Source organism: Lachnellula hyalina, assembly GCF_007821495.1.
Source record: "Lachnellula hyalina strain CBS 185.66 chromosome Unknown contig00057, whole genome shotgun sequence".
Classification (NCBI taxonomy): Eukaryota; Fungi; Ascomycota; class Leotiomycetes; order Helotiales; family Lachnaceae; genus Lachnellula; species Lachnellula hyalina.
Window position 1 is genome coordinate 68,013 of NW_022157171.1, and position 22,846 is coordinate 90,858.

Sequence of the window (22,846 nt, forward strand, 5' to 3'; positions counted from 1 at the left end):
GAATTTAATATTCTGGGGGAGATTGCGACCTCAAAAGGATATCGAAGGTCTATTTCCTTCGTTCTTTTTAGTTCCAACCAACAAATTTTGGCGCAGACCCCGCACTCAATGAGAAAGCGGGGTGAAGACCTCCAGCACCACTCGAGCGGGAGGCTAAGGGTTCAAGAGCGGTAAATAGACTACCTACTGTATGCTTTCACTCCACCTAGAAAATGTCCGAAGCATATGCAAACTTTTGAATAGTAGGGAGTTTCTCCAAGGCTTGCGCGTAGGGCGTGATTAGAGAGCACCCAGAGAGCAAAATGATCTGCTTCGATCTCACTATAAACCCAATCACGAGAAAAGTCTCATGAGTCCTTATGGAAGTTTACTAGCTAGTTGTTCAACCCAAATCCAGATTTTCACTTTCACAAAATCTGTTTTTATTCGGAAACGTTAGCGAGGCTGCTTTATCGGTAATACCAGTAGTCGTTTCTACTATTCAATTAGAAAACATCTTTCGATCCCTATATTCAGAGATTGTTTATAACAACAAATGTTATTAAGAAATAAGTCATACTGCCGCAAGTGACAACAGCTGATTGGCTCAAGTGTTTTGTACGCTAACCTCGTCTCGTATAGGTATTGGATTAGAGGCTCTACGGAGGTAATCTACCAATCGGAGGGTCCCTTGGAGTCGGGCTAACTCGGAAATCCGTCAGCTAAACCAAACCACCACATTTGATTTACATCTTTCTGCACATGTAGACCCCAGATACTGACCTCTTCGTGCTTCTCCATCGACGCTACAAAACGTATTTTTAGAATACTAATGATGTAATGTTCTCTTTGTTTCTCCCGCTCCTGCTCCGTCTCCTGCTCTGTCTCCTACTTCGTACTGGCACCATACAGTAAGTAGAGAAATGCCATGGCATTTTATCCTGATGACGACAGAAGTTTAATGGCATTCAAGGGACTCGGACATCCAAACACACCGACCGTCCGTTCGGAATAGATCAAGGTCATGGCAACATAAGGGAGTGACTTCCTCATATCCCTCTCTTCTCTAACCACCATCAAGCGATTCATTTTCTCTTCTACATCCCCATTTTAACCATGGCTCTAACAAACAAAGCTGCCGTTCTGATCACCAAAGCTTCACCCTTGGTGGTCCAATCTGTGAAGTACACCACAGCCGGTGAGAATGAGATGGTTGTGAAGAATGGGGCCGTGGCTGTCAAGTAAGTCCGATTGAGTATTTTATTCAACCCCGACTCTGGCGTGTCTTGTCAATCGAGAGATGTGTTTTCAGTGCGTTCAGTTCCGAATCCTTGAGAATGTCTTGTGCCTTTTGAACCACCGATATACCCATCTATTGCTCTGAAACTCACCTAAATCATAATACTAATTCTCATTCTTCAGTCCTTACGACTGGATCATCCAGGAAGCACAGAACTTTGTCGTCCCATGGGTCAAGCTACCTTTCATCCTAGGTACCGACGTAGCAGGAGAGATCGTCGAGGTTGGAAAAGGTGTCACGCGCTTCAAAGTGGGAGACCGTGTCGTCGCTCATGCAACTGGTCTGAACAAGCCAATTAATCTCATCTCCCAGGGTGGTTTCCAGGAATATACGGTACTGCGCGACGATATGACTTCTCCTATCCCCGGATTTATATCATACGAGGCAGCATGCGTGATGCCACTAGGCTTATCAACCGCTGCATGCGCTCTTTTTCAAAAAGACTACCTCGCACTTCCTTTTCCAACTACTTTACCAACCCTCTCAGGAAAAACCCTGTTGATTTGGGGTGGCGCTACCAGCGTGGGATGCAATGCGATTCAGCTTGCAAGGGCTGCAGGATGCGAAGTCATTACAACGGCGTCCCCCAAGAACAATGCCTACCTCAAGCAACTGGGAGCAGCCGAAGTGTTTGACTACCGCAGTCCCACCGTCGTCCGCGATATCATCGCAGCATTCAAGAACCGGCAAGCAGCAGGCGCTATAAGCATTGGCACCGGCTCAATAAAAGCATGCATAGAGGTCCTCGGTGCATGTCAAGGAACCAAATTCGTCGCGCAGTGCAGTCTAGACTTCCCCCCTTTTCCGAAAGGTGTGTTCGGGTTTCCACCTTTTCTTTTCGGCGTTGCAACCGAGGTGATCTCGGGGACGGTCAGGTCAAGAATGAAGGGTGTCAGTACCAAGTTTGTTAATGGGGGCGACTTGGTGGGAAAGGAGGTTGGGAAGGCCATTTATGAGGACTTTTTGCCCAAAGCGCTCGATGCAAGGACGTTCGTGCCGGCACCGGATCCTCATGTCGTAGGAAAAGGTCTTGAGTGGGTGCAGGAGGCTATGGACATAAACAAGAAAGGTGTTTCTGCGAAGAAGATAGTGGTAACTTTGTAAAAGTGGGCAATTCATCCATCTCTATGCAAGCAATGCTAGATGGCCTCAAGACGAAGACTGGAAAGGAGAGTGTGGTTCTCGATGTATTAGACGAGAAAGTGCTTTTAGGCACGATAATAATTGACCTTCTAACCTAGTCCGGTTTGTCAGTCATTGCATACATGATCTGCACCATCGTGTTCTCCCTGAGTACCATCTTCAAACAAGGAGAGATAAATATGGCAATCAGCTGCTGACTGAGTTAAGACAGATTGCTTCTATTACATTCCCAAGAAGCCGAACTGATTTTCTCCTTTCTTCCCTTAATGTAGACGCGATGGAATATCCCGAGTGAGATGTTCAAGAAGCCAAGCACATCACGGTTGTTCAAGGGAGGATATCGCCTGCTGGAGCTATTCTGTAGATGTCAAATTAATCTTCTTGTCATAAAACTAGTCTCCGAATGCCCCTTCCGATGATTTGATTTTGACTTCACTCGAGAAAAGTCTCGGGCGACAGATTGTTGGATTCAGCTACTGGAATAAGCATGACTGACTATAAAACTGGTTTTTAGGTCTTTAGTTATATCTTCTTCTTGAAATATATATCACAGTTATGACTTGACTTCTTTATACTAGCTTTAAGAGCTATCCATCGTATACTCCAGTCGTATCATTCTAACACAGATTTCTGGCAGGATTAGACTTGTGACAATAGATTCAACAGCCTCCGGCGGCAGACTACGAGTACTAAGGTTTGAATGTGAAGTCGTTGTTTTCATGTCGAGGTTGAGCCCTATGGAGAGAAGGTTTTATTGAAAATTGGTAAGGAGAGAGGAAGCAAAGGATGCTGGTGGGTGGGGTGGGAACTCTGCACTGCTGTGGAGCCAAGACGCTATATGGGTGGACGTGGACTTACAGGGGAATGCTCGCTAAACAGCCTGGACGATACGATACCTAAAATTACTCGTAAGTTTCTGAAGCCTTTGCCGAAACCCAACAACACCTGGCTTTTACCATATCACCAAATCAGCTGCTTACTGCCCCATGTACGATTAATATGTCTCTGAGAGAACACATCTTTGGCAGCTAAATCCTTTAGCTTGTCTACATTATATACCATCTTTCAAGCAGAAGTAAATGGTCACGATGCAGTCAACATCTGAGCCAACGCCGATATCGATAGCTCTGCCTTGATCCGGTCGCAGCAGGACCTTTGCCCTTATGAAAGGCCACGATGCTGAAGCCCGAGACTATGGGCCAAGAGAAGATGACACTACCTCACGTGGTGTCGTGGATGAAGAAGCCCAACCCCTGAATCTAGAAGGGTTCGAGATTGACGAGACGAATTCGGGATCAGCTCAGCAGCACAATGCTTCAATTCGTACTAAAAGGTTTATTTGGCAAAATGTTATTCGTTGGATCCAAGGACCACAGAAACCACAAATACAGGTTGTCAGTCCGTGGATGCCGAGGATCCAGCAATACCCTGTCCAATGGCTCGATCAGACCTTTCCGTCTCAGCGGAGCAAAACGGCTCTATTGCTATCATTATGCATTTGCTGGCTAGGGGTTTTTGGATCACTCCTCACTATCAGTACCTCTACCGGAAAGATACAAGGATCTAACGAGACCATCCAATACCTTCATTGTACAGATACTTTTTGGCATGCCAAGAATGGGTGCGGACTTGATGGAAATGAATGCCAGCCGTTCAATGGCAGTTCCTTTGCTTTCCGGTGCCCTGCAAATTGTGCGGGCGTTCAACTTTTGAATCCTCGTACCATAGGAGACCAAGAGATTAATTATCGGGCCCTAGTAGTAGGAGGCCCAGTCTACCGCGGAGACTCGTTCATTTGTGGTGCTGCAATCCATGCTGGCGTTGTCGGTGACTTCGACGGTGGTTGTGGAGTTGTCTCTAAAATTGGAAAGCATGATGGCTTTCTCAGCACAACGCAGAATGGGATATCTAGTGTTGGATTCGATTCGTATTTCCCAGTATCCTTCACGTTCTCAACAGACAAGGTTTCATGCAGAGTAAAGGACTTGCGATGGATTATCCTAGCTGTCTCCATTGTCTTCACCACCGTTATATCCGTTTTCACAGCTTTACCAATGATTCACTTTGCCACTCTGTTCATCATCATCTTCGCCCACGTCAGTCTCGTCTCGGATCCATCCGGAATATCATATCACTCACAGTCTGTACTTGCCGATCTGTTTTCGAATTTCGTTGGGAGATTCCTACCGGCTGCATTCTGCGCCGTAGTCATTTACATGATTTGCGTCAAGCGTACTCTTTTAGACTTGACAGCACCTGTCGAGAAAACGATTCTATGGCTAGGAGGCTGCTGGTTTGGAGCGCTCTCAAACTACACATTTGAATGGATACCTATCTCACGTCTCACGTCACATGATCTAGAACAGCAACCTGGAGCCAAACTCGCATTAGCAATCATTATCCTCATCATTGTGCTCATTATAGCTCAACAGATCTACTACTTCCGTCTCGAAGGGCGTCTGCCTCGATATCTGGCCCTCTATGGGATATTTATCGCTGCTATTCTGGTTAGTTTAGCGCTTCCAGGCCTAAACTTACGCATTCATCATTATATTTTAGCTCTGCTCTTACTGCCGGGCACGAGTATGCAGACTCGTCCCTCATTGCTCTACCAAGGACTGCTTGTTGGACTATTCATTAATGGAATTGCCCGCTGGGGATTCGACCCTGTTCTCCAAACGGCTGGTGCACTCCGAGGTGATGGGGCCTTCGGTTCACTCCTGCCCAATATAACGGCTCCTCTGATTTCACTGGATGCACCAACGTCCAACATCACATTTGACTTGGCTTCGCCGCCAATACCTAATCCATACGATGGGATCAGCGTTCTCGTTAACGACGTCGAGCGGCACAGAAGCTATTTCGGTGAGAGCACGAGTACAGGTGATACTTTCACATGGGAAAGGACGGCGCTTGGGATGCTTGAGTATTTTAGATTTGGTTATTTGAAGGAAGATAATGGCTTGGATTATACTAATGCTGGGATTTGGAATGCGAATGGGACTTGGACGCAGATGGCGCCCAAAAAAGAATCAAGATGACCGACGCTTCACCCCTTCGCGGTGGATAGAAGCGACACTACCTTTTCAAGTGTCGGGCGGAGTCAGAGTGAGATTTTGAAGTCTTTTATGTGCTTCTACGGAAGCTGTTATATATAGATTTACTATGTGGCAGTTGAGGCCGCCGCTCATTGAATAGGCGGCATAGAATTTCCGGATGGAGCAAGACAAGCTCCGGGAGATGCCAGCCTAGCCCTGAAATTCCATACTAATCCATGTCAAAGGAGTTCTTGAATATTATTCGATCCATCTACGATTCTAAAATGAGTATATGAACATTTTACCCACAATTTGCGTATAATTTCTCTTGTATTTCCAATCGAACTTGCGGTGAGCAATGGTTGAGATAAATTTAAGTTGAAAACTTCCCCACATTTTATCGCTTAAATTTGCAAAGGTCTTGGCGTCAAACTGCACACACAGAATTCGACCTTGACGGGCCACACGACGTCCACCGCAACAGGAGCCTCTCAACACTACAATCACACCCGTATGTACATCAATCCCCATTGGAGCTCTCCTACATACTTGCGAAAGCTGCGCCGAGGATTAATTGCTGATAGCTGGTGCCGCAGAACCGTCTCCTCACTCGCACAATACCTCCTCCTACAAAGGTCTCCAACCGCAATCATGGATCTCGAGAAGCTTAAGAAGATGCAGGCGTCAAGGCCAGGTGGTCAACTTGGTGAGTAGATTCATTTCCACGGCTTTCAAGCTCTTTGGGAGCTCCGTGGCTGGGATGGACTTGGATTTACCAATCAGCGGTCGAGTAGGGCTACAGCTAACATTCTCACTCTAGGGTACGTTACAATTCTCTCTTGCCGATCTCGAATGCGAATACCACAGCGATATATCGGTGGAGGACACGGGGAGTTGATTGCAGGATGCTGACAGATTGTGAATAGTGGAAAGGGCACACCGCGAAGAAAGGTCAAGAAGGTGCACAAGAGCGCAGGAATGGACGACAAGAAGCTACAGACATCCCTGAAGAAACTTAATGTGCAACCCATCCAAGCCATCGAAGAAGTCAACATGTTCAAGCAGGACGGCAACGTCATCCACTTTGCTGCTCCCAAAGGTACATTCATCTCCCTCCCACCCAAAAACATACATCCGCAGGCACACAGCAGCTGATCCTTACAACCTACAGTCCACGCCGCAGTCCCATCCAACACCTTCGCCATCTACGGCAACGGCGAAGACAAAGAGCTCACGGAACTCGTCCCAGGCATCCTCAACCAGCTAGGCCCAGACTCCCTGGCCTCGCTCCGCAAGCTGGCCGAGAGCTACCAGTCCATGCAGAAGGAGGCAGGCGACAAGAAGGAAGGAGACGATGATGACGACGACATCCCAGATCTAGTTGCGGGGGAGAACTTCGAGGACAAGGTTGAATAAAAAGCTTGATTTTAAAATCTGTTCTGGGATGGAAGGGAAGGAAGTTCCTTTTCATTTGATTGGCCTACATGAATACGGCCAGTTTTTCGGTAGTCTAGGGTTGCTTGCTTGTACAAAATCATACAGCGCCTTTCAGTCCTCCCATTACTTGCTTGTGCATTCGTGGAGGCGTATTGGGTGATATATGAATGGTTCGGGGTCTTGGATCTAGACAGATTCAGATAGGTAAACGATCTTCTACTCCGTACCTAGTTCTTCACTTTTTCACTTTTCCTGAATCGACCAATTGTCACATGCTCAAGATCGTCTCAGTCACGTGCACGTGATTCGCTGGGGATTCAAGAAGTACCTAGGCCGGCTTTACATGCTCATCTATTTTCAGCATGATTATGTTTTTCTCGAATTTTGCTTGTGTGTTTCAGGTTATATTTGAGCTTGTGTCTTTGCCCACTGTTTCCATCGAGAAATTGATCTTCAGAGTCTCACCGGTGCACAGTTTGTCTCAGACATCTTCTGCTGACTAAAGGGGAACAGTTCCAAAGGTCTTCCTGCTCCTATACATCCACCAAAATGTAACAGCTGTAGGTGTATTTCGCGATGCCTTCTCATCCCTCAAACCCATATACACTACTGCACTGCACCGTATCTCGTTCCAATCCCACCCACCTATAGCATCACAACAACAATTTACATTCATGGATGTCTTGTATGAAACCGCCACTAGAAATTCATCGTACGTACCCTCTAGCTTTTCCTATTGCGAATTTTATTACGATAGTGTCGAAAGGCCCATTTTATGCGGTTTTCCCCCTTGGGCCCTTGCAATCTCTTCATTTCGACGAATAGCTATGGGTCTGGCAGCATGCATTTTTCAAGCGGCGTATGGGGAGCAGGGTATTGGTATCTGGTAGTCGGACTTTTAAGGGCTGGCGACTGGCAACGGGCATTCGATCGACATCTACGGAAATGAACGAGAAGTCATAGAAAGAGAACTGGTATTGACAGCGAGGGAGATAGATTGGACATAGTTCGAGGGTGTCTAGAAAAAGTCGCGTGGGTATTGGCATAAGAGTAGAAAGGAGCGCTCGTTCTGTTCAAGTCAGCCAGGTGCGCTCGTTCGGCGATCCAACAGGCCACCAAATGCACCGAGAGAACCGTTCATTCTACACTGCAACTAGAAGATTCGATTCAAGCCAAGTTTGCGGATGTAGGGGAGAGTTTTGTGAGGGATGTTCGATCCGGATGGGAGTAGGAACTGTTTGTGGAGTATGAGCGGGATTTGGATGGGATGGTGGATGTGATGGGGATTCTGGCAGAAGAACTCGAACTCCAATTTCGCATAATCATAGCTGCCAAAAATCACCAAAGCCGAACTGACTGATTTCAGAATCATGATGGGCGCTGGTGCTGTGAATCTCGGAGCTGAAGTTGTGCGGCGGCGCGGCGCTTGAAGTTGTTCATGCATATTAATAGAGGGAAGTCACGACACAGCGATGCAGCGAATTCAAAGCCTTGTTCAAGATGAACCACATGGAAAAGAAGCCCATTAAAATAAGTAAAGGTTCATGTTATTCTGAAGCTGCCACAAAGCCATCGCTATGAATTCTGCGGGAAGTGTTAGATATTGAAAAAGGGGGGTCGGGTGTTCACGGATGAATATCGCAAGAACTTAAGGTTCAACAGCGAGGAACTTCTGAGATGGGAACATTGGACGTGATTAATTCTAATATCGTTTCTAAGTGGGATGTCCGTCGAAATCGTATATATCCTCGATCCCATGCCAGGCCTACCTAAGGTACCAAATGATCTACCTCTTCGTTCCTTCCATCAGCTCATCGTTGCGGAGCGGACACAGCGACGAACACGAAGCCGCGCCAGTCACCAGTCGTGATGGCGTAACACGCTTGCTGACACGCCGGCAAATTTACGCTTCCACCAGCTTCCAACCTTCAGATCCCTAAGACACATACAGCATTCTGTTGCACTTCGTGATTTTTATATTTGATACTACGGCCTAAAAGAGTAACCTAAACTACCTATACGGGTTAGTATCACTCACCGTTAGCATAGAGCCTCAAAACCCAAGATCCCACGTCAAAGAATTTCAAAAAGTGGATTCCTTGGAACTTTCGCATAATGATACTCTGGGCCGCCATCTGTCGTTAGGAACCATACTTCAAACTGCACTTAATGCCCAGCTAGGACTTCTGATGCACGCTAGACTTTTCTCACCATTTAAAGTTTCTCGCGACGGCGGGAAAGAGCACCTAGTAGAAGAGCACTCGTCCCTGGGCCTTTATAAAGTCACTATATCCCCTTCGAGAGATTTCGGGTGGGCACTCCTCATTCTTGCTGCAAATCGCAGGTTCACTAGTTTTACAAGCCTTTTGTTAGGACATTTATATATGGTTTTCTCTCTCTTATAGAATAAGTGGACATATTGTAAACATAGACGCAATTGGAACTGATAGAACGTCACTGTATAAGGAAAACAGTATTTAAGGGGAAATCGAGGGTACATAATTGCACCTCACTTCCACATACGAATATAGCATAGACGGCCCTATTGTTGCAAAAGAGTAATAATTGTTTATTAAAAAGCGTGGTATCTTCCCTAGCGCTGGTATGATCATGAAACATAAATTCATGGTCAAGATACCTATTTTGAGATATGACTACGTGGCAGAACGAAAGCAAAAACGTCGAATTCAGATTTAATTTTAGCGTTTGCATGCAATTTGGGCCCCAAAAGTGTTCACCGAGTCAGTGTTTAACCAACCACAGAGTATCTACAAAATGGTCAAAATCCAAGCTTAATTAGCTCGACCCAATTATAACTAAGTAGGCTTGGGTTAGGTTGGGTAGCCTGTTTTTTTAATTTTGGTTGGGTTAGATAAATTGCTCTACCTAACTCGACCTTTCCCATTTCATACGCTGTACAACCAGGACTAAGTTCCAACAAAAGGTATGGAACCTAAGGTTTCCTTTGAAAATAGCCTTCACGCCGCACCCTCTAGACAGTTGTAGCTGAGGAGAATATGAAGATATATTATCGCAAGACAACGACGACGACGCTCTCCTCGAAGGAGAAATATAAAGATGTGTTATTGCAAGACATTAGGATAGTAGAAATATACAAACAAATATAATCATACAGGTCTAGTGAGACGTTATAACTACAAATATACAAAAATAGGCATAGAAATGCACCAGCCTTTAGCTTCCATAGTCAGTCCAGTTCACACACACACTGTAATTATTAGTTAGGATAGCTCTATTGACAACCAGACTAGAGAAAAATTGCAAATTGGACTGGACTATGAGCAGTGTTTATGAAGAATGCTCATTGATCACAATTTCAATTTTCCTTTTCTTCTTGCACCTTTCTTACATACTTTCAAAAGCAAGTATAACTTCAACTTTTGATATAATTCAACAACACTTCAGAGCTTACTTTATTCAGAAACCCTCAAACGTCTTACAAGAACTCACTACTCAAGATGTCTTCAGGAAACCACCTCACCAATTCCCCATCAGGCCCACGCAACCGCAACGACCGCACCCCCAAATCTTCCGACCAAAAGGAAGAGATTGTTCTACCGGAACAGACAAAGGAGTACCATGCTGACCCTAGCCAAAGAAGGATCCTCCAACCCACGTACTGTACGACACGTCTCGAGTTCCAGGGCCACACGAAAGAAGGCAGGCCTATCTACCGCTTCATGTCAACAAGTGATCAACTTTTACCAGTAATTGATACTACTCCGCATCGCTACCATCCAAATGGGCAACGCCTGCCTGGTTTCAAGGTCCAGGAAGCTGCCAGACCGGTTGTCCCCTTGAGCCCCACCGCCATGGTCTTCACCATGCCCAGTCCGCAACCAACGGTCAACATCGAGAACGCCTTGTCTCCCGTTATCACAGCAACAACTTTGCCAATCGTCGGCCATCCAGAGGAGACTTTCAGTGCTCACGTCTCTCCTTGTCGTGAAACCACCGTCACGGTGCCTGATAATGATGAGGGATGGGAGACCGTGTCTACAAACTCCAGAGCCAACGGAGCCAACGGAGCCAGCGAATCGAATCCCGAAGACGCAGGCTGCAACGACGGCATCGAGGAAAGGATGCAGCAAACAATGCAGAAGTGGGAAGACGATCTCGATGCACAATGGGCGGGTCGATTAGACATGGGAAAATTCAGCCCTTCCAACTGGAGTGGCCAAGAACTTACAGGAGAGGTGTTTGGCAGGGCGACGTGGGTCTACAAACGAATTGTTCCCGCAGTATCAATGTTTTCTTCGCCTCCAGAGATCACCAACCCGAACTTCGCCCTGTATTACAATCCTGGTGATTGATATCCGCTACTAACTCGTGCTACGGCAATTGCAGGGGAATAGGTTGAAGGGTTGGGAGAGAGGAAGCGTCGGTGGGAGGGATGGGAAGGCAGGATTTCACGCATGAGCATAGGATATGAGGAAGGTGGGACTGTATAGCATGATAGAATGTGAGGAAGACGGAACTGTATGGCATAATAGAGTATAAGGTGGATGAAATTTTGTATTGCTTGCTTATTGCACTGTTCGGACCAATAACAACAAAAAAAGGAGGGGAAATTACACTGTTGCTTACTCAAAATAAATTGAACTACTATCAAGACTGCAGCATGTGGCATTTCATGAAAACTCAAAAACCCGTAATCAAACCTTTCTCAGTGTGAGATGGTGACCTTCTTGAAAGGAGAAACACCCGTGACCGTAGCTGGAATCCATCGTGGGCGAATACTAAAATCAATGAGCTTGTGAGTCACCGCACTAGTGATAGTCGCAGCATAAATCAGACTGACATTGAACTTTGAGATGTGGTACACTAGTCTAGTAGCTTGAGGCCACTGAGATATGAAGATACATTGCGTCATAAGTGCAACTTAACAGAATAGGGAAGGCGTATTAGGTATTGGACTGAAATGTGAAGATACACTATTATTGGAATACTTGCTCACTGGAGCGACTTCTTGGGTTTATTGTACCTGAGAACTAATTGAGCGCGAATTCCAATTGCAAAATGGACTGAGATACATATTACTATAAGAATTGAAGGATCCTCCAAGATATTACTCTTTCTCCCTTCTTCCCACCGAACAGATTTACTGAACTTTGAACTTCAACAAGTGCTCAAATTTTGGAACTCATATCACATCTCTCTTACACACTCACACTCACACACTCACACTTACACACTCACACTTACACATACACACCGAAACCCCCTCACCCTCACCCTCACCCTCACCCTCACCCTCACCCCCACCCACGTCACCTGAACACACTACACCAAACAACAATGGCTTTCATTCCTCTCACGGCCGAATATACTGAAGCCAAAGTTTCTTCAGGCATGGAGGATTACGGAAAAGTGACTTCATGTCACGTATCCCAAGCACTGGAGTTGGTTGGACAACAGAAATACGAGGTCGAAGAACAATTCATGGACCTGGGAAACTGCCATACAGTCATCACCAACATTGTCGAAAACAACAAGATCCGCACTGGCCTCATTGACGGCCTCTTCAATACCACAGCAGACTTGAGTGCTCAACTCAACGAAGAGCAAAAGAAGATTGCCAAGCTGGTTCAGGAAAAGGAATTCCTTCTGGAAAACGTCAACGATAACCATCAATTCATCCAGAAGTTGACCGAGGACAACGAAGCCTTGAAACTTGAACTTGCCATGATGAAGGAGACCAACAAGGGACTCAAGATGCAGGTCTCCGAAGAGAAGCAGTTTTACGGATTCAAGATCAAAATGCTTAACGCAAAGCGATGCAGACGCATCGACCACCGCAACATGGGGAGAATTTCAGTTGCCTTTGCCAACTTGGAGGACACCAACAAGGAGCTTTCAGATAAACACGCCAACATCCAAACCCAGAACGCCGAACTCACCCAGAGCAACGGAGAGCTGCAGTCGCTGGCCACCAATCTGGCAACATGGAATGAAAAACAGCTGGCCAGATTCATGGCAAGTGAATCCCATGCCAGGTATCTGGAGGATCTGAACAAAGGCATAAGGGCCACGCAAGAAGGAATGATTCGGGAGGAGAGAGCAAGAATGGAAGCACTTCTATTATGTCTTGGCATCACCCGCGAGGCAGCTGACGAGATGGTGCGCAAGTGGAAACAGGAACAGAATTGAAGGACGACGTTTGCCCTCGACAGCTTCTCATAAGGTAGAGTCAACGGGAGGAAGTATATCACGTGATTGAACCGTAAGGCGGGAGGGAAACATGAATAGCTCAGTATGATGGATACCAGGATGGATACTACACTCCGGAACACATGTAGAGGGGCACATTGTACTTGTATAGTCCTGCAACTGGAAGAGTAATAGGTTCCCAAAAACAATAATAATATGCTGTATCCCAAAGTTTCTGTGAGGTTGAAGTTGAAGTGTCGTCGCGTCGGTCGTCGTTGCTGCAAGGCATGCATCAAAGCATTAGCGCTACGCTAAGCGAGACTTTTAGGCCGCACACTCAATTTGGGACTTTTCCAAAGGAAGCCATTCAACGACATCCAACTCGACAAAACACCAACAACCAGCGTCGGCAGTACCAGCAATCATGCGTACCTACGACGATACCTTCTCCGGCGAGAAGATCTACCCTGGCAAGGTAATTCTACCCTCCTCCTATACCACGAGAGTTCGCGACGTCAAGATGGATTGAATGGATGGTGGCGACAATTGCGGGAAACAAAGAATCGTATCAATTTTGATGGATGAAGAGAGGCCACTGGAGGAAAATGGACGAATCAGAAGTTTTTGTGAATGGGTGCTGATGATGAGAAAACAGGGCAAGCTCTACGTCCGTGGAGACAGCAAGATCTTCCGATTCCAAAATGGAAAGACCGAATCCCTCTTCCTGCAACGCAAGAACCCCCGCCGTATCGCATGGACTGTTCTATTCCGAAGACAGCACAAGAAGGGTATCTCCGAGGTACGAATCCCTACACATCCCATCCCTCACCCTTTTATTCAAAGAGACAGTAAAAACCAAGGTCAAAGACACAATAAACTAACAAAACGTCACCGCACAACAGGAAGTAGCAAAGAAGCGCTCCCGCCGCACCGTCAAGTCCCAACGAGCCATCGTCGGCGCCTCACTCGATGTGATCAAGGAACGCCGTAGCATGCGCCCCGAAGCCCGCTCCGCGGCACGTCAAGCAGCGATCAAGGAGGGCAAGGAGAAGCGGGCCGCAGCCCAGAGCGTTAAGAAGGCCGAGAAGGCGAAGAGCGCTGCGGGTGCCGCGAAGGGTCAGACTGCGAGGGTTACCAGCAAGCAGGGTGCCAAGGGTGCGCCGAAGAAGGTCCAGGCTACGAGCCGTTAAGACTGCCCTGAGGGGTTTGCTTTGGGATTCTTTGGTTTGGGTGTGCTGCTCGGAATTGATTCGATCGATGGGTTCGCGAACGCAAATAAAGGCATGGATGGGTGCTTGTGCTTATGCTTATGGGCTTTGCGGGGTCTTGAATGGTAGATGATCAATACAAGAACGGTACAATCATGATCCTTTGGAAAGCGCATATCATTCTATGCTTGGAAGAGCACACGATGTTGTGATTTTAGATTGCATGAATTGACAAAGAGCATAAGTAGCTCGAGGTGGGCTAGTTACCCATTGATCTTTGCACTCTGTTAATTCGCCCATGGATGCTCCTGGAATCAATCTATGGGACTCAATAGTTACAGGCACTAATCCGCAAGTCATTAGATGCCCTACAAAATCCAGATGTTCCAAGTGGTTACATTCCGTACGTAGCAATCTTTTCTTAGCCGCAAGGCTGTTAACCGCCGACGAGTGTCAGGCTGCAAAGGACCACGTGCCGCACGCCTCAACCTCCAGCTCAGCAACGCATCTCAAAAATCTATCCACATCGCAACGAAGGAATTGCAGTGTCCGGATCTCATACAAATCTTCTACGACGAATTTGGTGTTCAAATCAAAATATGGCCACCGCCTACCAATACTCCTTGTTCCCAGACACGAACTCGATCCGCCTCATATTTCTCGACGAGGCTGCGAATATCGACGACTGCCTTCGCTGTCACTTGAAGATCATTAGCCTGGATGATGACGAGTTGCCTGAGTTCGAAGCTATATCTTACGCTTGGGGCGACCCGATATTCTCGCACCAGCTACTTATCGATGGGCAGCGGCTTGATATCACTCTCAGTTTGTTCAGCGCCCTGCAACGAATGCGTCTCCCTACCGCAGTCCGAGTTTTATGGGCAGACGCCGTGTGTGTCAACCAAAGAGATATCTCTGAGCGATCGCAGCAAGTGCAGTTAATGCGGAAGATTTATCAAGGTGCTAGTCGAGTTTTGGTATGGCTTGGCCCTAGCGGCCTCGAGGTACCATTTGCTATGAATTTGATCGAGAAGATAAATGCTCTTTTTGACAAAGAGATTGCTCATAATGTTGACATCAAGCCTGAGACTGTGTCAGCCGAACAAAATGCGATGTGGGGATTGCCTACCTTTGACTCTCTCAATGTAAGCATTCTCTGAACATTCATATTTCTTTGTAGGCTCCCGCAGCCGATCTTTATTCATTGTAAAAGCACTATTGACTTTGAGAACCTGCAGTGGTCCAGTCTTGTTCTTCTTTTTAGTCGGTCTTATTTCACCAGGGCGTGGATCGTTCAAGAAATCCGGCTCTCTCGCTCAACTTTGGCTTTCTGTGGCGAATATGAGATGGTATGGAATAGCATAGTGAAAGCATGCTATTGGTTGATCACCAAATCTTACCAGCTCGTCTTGCCAGAAGAAAGTACGCGAGGGATGTTCCAACCGCTCATTGTCGGGATGACAAACCATACAGAGGATTCGATCAAAAGTTTATTGTTTAGTATGAACTATCAAAATGCGACTGATCCTAAAGATAAGGTATTTTCCATTCTCGGATTGGCAGCTGAAGCTATTGAATCAAAAGATACGAGGTGAGTTCACATCGGTTGTCTACCCAGAGAGTACTTCATGTCTAGTAGGAGATTTTGATATCAAGTCATTTCCTATAGGCTGCTCCCAGATTATTCCAAGTCCACGATTCAGGTTTATCGTGATATAATCCACTATATGATTGAAACTCACCCGGATCTTGACATATTGTCTTTGGCGAGCATTTGCCCTGATCCCGGCCAGACTTTGACGGATGAGACTGTTAACTTTCCGTCATGGGTTGCCCGTCCTGACCTTGAAACTCCGTTGGTTACTTTTCCAAAAGTCTCTCACAAAACTTCCAGCAACGTTCCTCCATTCCTCCTCCCATCCTTGGATGAGGATGCTTTGATTCTTCGCGGCATATGCTTTGACTCCTTGGCAAGCGACAGGAGACAAGGTCTTCAAAGCATACAAGATTCAGAAATGTTTGAAACCATGTGGAATAATATCGCCCATGAAGCGATTGCTTATTCTCAAGGAAAAGATCGCCTCTGGGCCCTCTATGTGACCCTAATGGGAGGCCGAACAGTTACCTCCGAGTATGCTGCCAACACTGCCAGCTACCTGGCGGATATTTGGGCATACCGAAAGGAACTATTTGAAGAAGCAAAAATGAGAAGGAGGACGCCATCCAACAGGATAGAACTATGGGGCGAAGAGCTTCATGCGTCCGATCAAACAGGAAGCGCCACTAGATTTAAAAATTCCATGACGCGCCTGTCTGGCAATAATGTACTGTTTACTACAGCGAAAGGATACATCGGTCAAGGACCTCCTTGGATGTACGATGGAGACATCATCTGCATACTTTTCGGCGGCAACGTACCCTATGTATTAAGGCCCGAGGGCAGCCACTGGCGATTTATTGGAGACTGCTATGTTTATGGTATCATGCAAGGCGAGGGATTGAAAGATTTCAACGGGGACTTCTCTCAGACCGAGATATTTGAGATACGATGAAATTGGGATTCACGGTTACATTCACAACATAGCAACGAATGACATAGCACCAAATACAAAAGCGACGATAGACGAGTAAAACACAACAGCACCAACGCGAACTCGTTCCAAAAGACCGACATGAACAAAACAGCATCAGACGCAGACATGGCAACCATTAAGCTCTCACAGCAGCATTCAAACACAACCCCCAACGAACCCAAGAGACACACAACTTCGACGATGAACTTGCCACGACACCGCACCCCTTGGATTACGAAGCAGCGAAACCAGGATCTGCCATTGAAAATTCTAGATCGCGTAGTTGTGCGTGGTGCTGTTGTGATGTGATGTAAGAGGGGGAGGATGAAATCGAGATCGAAGAAGTGGAAAGAAAGGAAGGGAGGAAGTGCATTGCATACAGCGAGACAGCTAGTCTGACCCGAAAAAAAGAACCATTCCTGGCTCTGCGTATCTCCGTTTCGCACCTTCCTTCCCTGCGTGACGCTACTGCCAGGTCTTCAAATTCGAAATCAAATTCTTCTTCTGCAGTTATGGTGATGATTTGGGAGAATTTGCTTTTGTACAGGCGTTAACTGTAGTATGTAAAGGGCTGGACACGTTCAAATTGACCATGTTCTTCGGTCTCCAAAAGCACGGTTTATGGACTAATCTAATCATTCCGCATAATCTTTTGCGTCTTCGCACTTCTCATCTTCTGCGTCTTGTTCTGTTTAGCCCAACGCCATACAAGCACTGCCATAGTTAGAATCCCAAGTAGGAGTGCAATATCGCTATAATCGTACCCCGAACCACGCGGTGCATCATCTAGTCACAGCCCCGGCTTATCCCCCACTTCAGGAATCCTCGCATCCAAGTACTTCTCCACATCATCCACCTCCTCAGGACAAGCCGAATGCTCCAAGCCCTTATAAGTCTTCATCTCTACACCCCAGCCCTCCTTCTTCAACGCCTCGACGGAGCGACGTCCCCACTCGGGTTTCACCAAAGGGTCACTATCGCCATGGCCCATGAAAATCGGCGTGTCTTTGTTGGGGTTGTCTTTGGGGAGGAAGGATTGTAGTTTGTAGTGAAGAAGCAGGTAGCAGGAGAGACCGAAGATGCCGCCGAGTTTGTTGGGCGAGGTTATGCCGGAGAATATGGACATGGCGCCGCCTTGGGAGAAACCGCCGATGACGATTCGGTTGGAGGGGATGCCGGCGTCGATTTCGGTTTTGATGAGCGAGTGGAAGTAATCTCTTGATTTTAAGATTCCGCTCTCGTCCTGGTCTTCTTGCAAATCATCAAAGGTTGTCTAGGGAGGGGTGCGTTAGTGGTGATGTCGTAATGTAGGGAGAGAGTTGAGAAAACGGACGGCGGTTTGGCGAGGTCTTACAATGTCGTACCAGCCTGGCATTTGCATGCCGAAGTTCTGGAGATTTTGTTAATACTGATAGATTGTGGTGGGCGTAGGGAAACATACGACTGAGATGGGGATTGAAGGCGCGTTTGGGACTAAACAATGGTTAGTTATAGGTCTTGGTTGCTATTAGAATCAACGTACAGATAAACTTCACTTCATCAAACTTTTGACGACGGCGCCAGTTCTCCGCTAGAGATATCCATCCAGCTCCAGAATCACCAAGGCCGTGAGCCATGATGACTGTTGCTGTATGCCTCTTGACTGCGGGGACAATGAGGGGTTGTCGAGCAGCCATTGTGAGATATTGGGCCTGTATGTGTAGATTAGCAAGTATGGGTGTAGATGACCGTAGTAGAATTCGATTCGGATCAGTCTGAAGAGACTCGGAGGTGTCTAGGAGAACAGTAGCTTGTGGAAGTGGTAATAATGAAGAAAATCAATTGAGAGATGTAGTTTCAGCTTCCTCGGCTGATACTGTGAGAATCGTTATCTTAGCGTTGTTTACTTGGGGGGATAAGGAGCTTGACAACGAGTCCAGTCTCCGACTAAAGGACGGTCATAAGACTACACCACCAACTTCTCAAACTCTTGTTCGAAAGCAAATGTTTCTTGTTCTCCCGGACTTTCTACTTCATACAGGCCCGTTCACATCTACTTCTATGCCGTTAAATCCTTGCGCATAACTTCTTTGACACACGACACCAGCAAAGCACCATGGCAACCCCAACATCCCCCTCGGCACTCCCCCCGATCCCCTCTTCACCAACCTACTCATACGCTTCAACCGCAAACCCAATCCCCTCATCCTTCAACCTGCCACCGCCTCCGCCCCCTCGACCACTCCATTCAATCCTCACCAAATCCGACCTCGAAGCCTCCCAAACAGCTTACACCGACCTCCTCACATCCGCCAAAGCCTACCGACTGGCACTGGCGACCCTCTCTTCAAGCGCCTCAAACTTCGGCTCCGCACTAGAAGCCTGCGCCCGTCTAAAAGAAGCACGTTGCCCATCTATCAATACCCCAGGGGGTAGCATGTCGGCGTCCTTCACGGGGTCCTCGGGCGCCTGCACCGCCGACTCGCTCCTAGCCGCATCAGGCGTGCACCACCTAATAGCCAACCACCAGCAAATCCTATCCGAAACCGTCTACCGCTCCTTTGAAGTGCCCCTACTCTCCGAGCTCGACGGCTGGCGCCGGCGCATGGAGGAGGAAGAGGAGCGGTACGTGAAGGAGGCGAAGAGCATGAGTAAGGAGATCCGGAAGATGGAGAAAGAGGGCTTGAGACTGCATGGGAAGCGGAAGAGGGATGTGGGTGTGTTTCGGGAGCATCTGGTTCGACTTACAGGGCAGCTGGATGGCCTGACTGCGCTGCATGGCGGGCATGCGGGGGATTTGCTGAGGGAGGGCCAGGAGATTAGTAGTGGGATTGTGGAAGGTGCTGCGGGGCTGGTGAGGGCGGAGGTGGATATTTTCGAGGCGCTCGCACGGAAAGGATGGAGTGGAGGCGGGCTGGATGACTTGCTGGAACGTGGGAGGGATCTTTTTGCCAACGAAGCTGATAATCTGGATGTGCATGCTGGGACTCATTCGAAGATCTTCTCGATACTGCCGCAGAAGAGCATTCTGGTTGACTCGCCAGATGGGAGTGGAAGGCCTGGACATGCGCGGAGCGATAGTCTTCTCGTAGAGGGAACGGCGTATCAAAGTCTCACTGGCGCAGTAAGGGACACAGACGTCAATTCTCTCTTCTCGGAACGCGACACAAGCGCCACGGCCGGCATACTAAACCGTCCTCGAGGCGCGCGGCCATTCTCCCCACCGCCTATGGAAAGAGTACCGGTTACGGAACGCGATCCGTTGGAACTGGATAGACCGGATGCAGAGCCGCATAAGGATTCCGCGGAAGAGGAAGAGATGTCGACGAGTCCGAATACGATGGTGTTGATCTCGCCTCCTGGTGAAGAGAGGGGTAGAGATACAAATGGAAGTGGGAGTGGAGAAAGTGGTGGGGAAAAGAAGAAAGACAGGGAACGCAGGTGGAGCGTTACGGATGATGATGATGGTGTCCCGTCTGATTGATTGAGCGAGCGAACGAGTGAGTGCGTATTGTACTGTATGGTAGACAGGTAGATTATGTTTATACCCCTGGTTTATACGGTTCAGAGCATGGCATTGGGGAATGAATGCTTACTCCGTAATATGCTATATTTTTTGGAGATGAAGACTGAAAATTGGGTGTCTATAGTAATTACGAACGGCGTGAAATAATTGGTATGGTAGATTTGTGAAAAGAGGTAACTAAATGTAAGTCTCACATATCCCAGCTTTCGTTTCACATGATCTTATATCTCCCATTTTGTGTTCTGTCAGGGTTTCTTTTCCATTGCCAGTCTCATACATCTAGCTTTGAAACTCCATCTATGCACATCAAAATACTCCATCCACAAGTTTCACCCTTCCCCATCCATTCCATTTTCCCCACAAACGCCATGCTTTCAAATTAAAAACCACGAAGCCGGGTATACAATGTCTCACCTCTACTTTTACCCCCACTCAACTGCTCTTTCCCATCAATCTTCCTTTGTCCCATCTACAAGATCGAATAACCCAGTCCACGAATCCAACCAATAGAAGAACTTCCAATACATACTGGCAGCCTTCCAATCAAACTTGCCCTGTTCATCCCTCGGCACCTGACTCCCAATCATATCGCCACTCAGCAGACTCAGAAACGGGATCTGGGACAGAACCTGTTGCGTGAGTGACTTTTGCGGTAGGAGAGCTTGTTCTGCAGGAAGCAGCTTCGCTCTCTTGGCGGTGGGAATCCGCTGGCAGTACTCGTTATTTGGAGGAGGGGCTTGGGTGCCGATTAGTGTTGCTGAAGACGTCGTTGTGCCTCCTGCCGAGAGGGTCGCGGTGTCGAGGGTGTTCGATGAAGTGTTGGAGCCGGGTGGCGAGATGGATGATGCGACGCCGCGGGGTATCTGGGCCATTGCTGGTGTTGTATAGGAACGAGGAAGCGTAGACGATCTTTTGGCACCGAATATAGAATCTTGCCCTGAAGAGACGCCTAGACTGCGTGGTGTGCGTTTTGCGCCTGTAGAGGATATTTCTTCGTCTGCGGTGGGGGGCACTCCGCGATAGAGCTCGGCGTAAACTAGGTGACCCAAGATATTCTGCGGCGAGGCGTCGACTGCTGCTTCTGCGCCATCTGCTGATTCGAAGGTTATCTTTATCCAATGCTCTCCTCCTGCGAACCGTAGAGCTTTTGCTTTTTCTTCTGCGGTCATGGGTTGGGTTCTGAGGGCGGCCTGGTCTCGTAGGTCGGATTTGTACCGGCGCTGTTCGAGGGGAGGGTCGCGGGGGTAGTCTTCGCATATCCTCCCTCCAATTCTTTCGTAATCTCTGATTGCTGCGTATTGGTGGGTGGATTTAAAGCCGCGCAGTATTACCTCTGTAGGCTCTTTGTGGACGAATCGCTTTGGTGTTTGCGCGTTGCCGTCAGTGGGCGCGAGGGCAACAGATGTAGATAGGTTTGGTTGGGATACAGAAGCTGATAGAGAGGATTTCCGCTGAGTATTTTCCGGTTCAGCTGCTTTACTGGCTAGAAAGCCAGCAAAGATCGCATCTGCTGCAGCCAAAGTTGGATCCTCTCGTTTTGCGGCTGGAGTACCAGTCCGTGACCGCGACCGTCTTGTTGATTTCCCAAATGATCCCGTTTCCGCAGCTGATCTTCTTGTCCGTGATATTGGGTTGCTCTCATTGCTAGAATCGTCGTGAGTAAAGGAATTCATATTCTGTTGAAGATAGAGGAAGCTTACCCAGGAAACAGCATCGCATAGGGTCTCTGTATGCCGTCGTCCCCGACATACAGCTCTTCGTCTGGAACATTGTGCAGAATTAGGGGTGGCATATTGTCGATCTTGTTGTAGCTTGCGGTGAGGAATGCAAGGAGTTCGATGTCTCTAAGATGCAGGAAAGCGAAAACACGCCCATGCCCAAAACTTTGAGGCTACGCGACCTTACGGGGCAACAGCCGCTCGCTTCAGTTTGGCCCCACTTTGTCGATAATAGGGGGCGGACAAGAATAGTTACACTTATACCAGGAGCTGGGCTGGGTAGGTAATAGAAGACCAAGTAGATTAATGCATAGTGATATAGTCTTTCCCTCAGATATTATTCGTCTGGATCAATGAAGATCAATGTTAATATTAATTAATTATCTAACCACCTAATGACGCTTTACTGATTACCTACCTAGTCTTCTAAATCTACCTAGCCACCGGTACTTTCTAATTAGCAGTCAAGTTGCTTGATGATGCATCTACATGTGTAGAGTATATTCATCTGTTCGTCTGTTGACTTGCCTGCCTACGCCCTATGCACCAGTAGATATATGAGCATCACAAAGAGCTGCTTTATCCAGAATAGCAAATGAAGACAATGTTGAATACCTAGGTATTGATCTAAGCTATCGATCGTTAGAAAGGGCAAATAGTCTACGGTGTGAAGCCTAATATAGAATTTCCTTGGGGATGCAATGTAATGCGGCTGAATTCAAATCCTAAGAATGTCTTGGCAGTGCAGTTCAAAGAATGACAGGGATCCAAGCA

At 47.4% G+C, this 22,846-nt stretch overlaps 8 protein-coding genes across 8 annotated transcripts; 6 read left to right on the forward strand and 2 right to left on the reverse strand.

Annotated features, from left to right (window-relative positions):
* Positions 1–1,095: 1,095 nt before the first annotated feature.
* On the forward strand, positions 1,096–2,383 carry azaJ_1 (Dehydrogenase; the record flags this gene model as incomplete). The annotated part of the gene is made up of 2 exons (XM_031148798.1): positions 1,096–1,220; positions 1,402–2,383. The coding sequence occupies 2 exons, from the start codon at positions 1,096–1,098 to the stop codon at positions 2,381–2,383; spliced, it is 1,107 nt and encodes a 368-aa protein (XP_031005802.1).
* A 1,202-nt stretch (positions 2,384–3,585) lies between these two features.
* Positions 3,586–5,463, forward strand: YIL067C_1 (Uncharacterized protein; the record flags this gene model as incomplete). The annotated part of the gene is made up of 1 exon (XM_031148799.1): positions 3,586–5,463. The coding sequence occupies one exon, from the start codon at positions 3,586–3,588 to the stop codon at positions 5,461–5,463; it is 1,878 nt and encodes a 625-aa protein (XP_031005803.1).
* Positions 5,464–6,111: 648 nt separating this feature from the next.
* Positions 6,112–6,876, forward strand: egd1 (Nascent polypeptide-associated complex subunit beta; the record flags this gene model as incomplete). Its single annotated transcript, XM_031148800.1, has 4 exons — positions 6,112–6,166; positions 6,197–6,281; positions 6,387–6,559; positions 6,632–6,876. 4 exons carry the CDS (start codon positions 6,112–6,114, stop codon positions 6,874–6,876), a joined length of 558 nt encoding a protein of 185 aa, XP_031005804.1.
* Positions 6,877–13,492: 6,616 nt separating this feature from the next.
* Positions 13,493–14,258, forward strand: rpl-24 (60S ribosomal protein; the record flags this gene model as incomplete). The annotated part of the gene is made up of 3 exons (XM_031148801.1): positions 13,493–13,543; positions 13,724–13,867; positions 13,971–14,258. 3 exons carry the CDS (start codon positions 13,493–13,495, stop codon positions 14,256–14,258), a joined length of 483 nt encoding a protein of 160 aa, XP_031005805.1.
* A 617-nt stretch (positions 14,259–14,875) lies between these two features.
* het-6_13 (Heterokaryon incompatibility protein 6,OR allele) lies at positions 14,876–16,828 on the forward strand (the record flags this gene model as incomplete). Its single annotated transcript, XM_031148802.1, has 3 exons — positions 14,876–15,421; positions 15,515–15,867; positions 15,946–16,828. The coding sequence occupies 3 exons, from the start codon at positions 14,876–14,878 to the stop codon at positions 16,826–16,828; spliced, it is 1,782 nt and encodes a 593-aa protein (XP_031005806.1).
* An 811-nt stretch (positions 16,829–17,639) lies between these two features.
* Positions 17,640–18,525, reverse strand: LHYA1_G003835 (Acyl-protein thioesterase; the record flags this gene model as incomplete). The annotated part of the gene is made up of 4 exons (XM_031148803.1): positions 17,640–18,122; positions 18,204–18,239; positions 18,291–18,322; positions 18,372–18,525. 4 exons carry the CDS (start codon positions 18,523–18,525, stop codon positions 17,640–17,642), a joined length of 705 nt encoding a protein of 234 aa, XP_031005807.1.
* A 419-nt stretch (positions 18,526–18,944) lies between these two features.
* On the forward strand, positions 18,945–21,242 carry IVY1 (the record flags this gene model as incomplete). Its single annotated transcript, XM_031148804.1, has 3 exons — positions 18,945–20,302; positions 20,890–20,990; positions 21,028–21,242. The coding sequence occupies 3 exons, from the start codon at positions 18,945–18,947 to the stop codon at positions 21,240–21,242; spliced, it is 1,674 nt and encodes a 557-aa protein (XP_031005808.1).
* On the reverse strand, positions 20,804–22,146 carry NUP53 (Nucleoporin; the record flags this gene model as incomplete). Its single annotated transcript, XM_031148805.1, has 2 exons — positions 20,804–21,998; positions 22,055–22,146. 2 exons carry the CDS (start codon positions 22,144–22,146, stop codon positions 20,804–20,806), a joined length of 1,287 nt encoding a protein of 428 aa, XP_031005809.1.
* Positions 22,147–22,846: the final 700 nt, after the last annotated feature.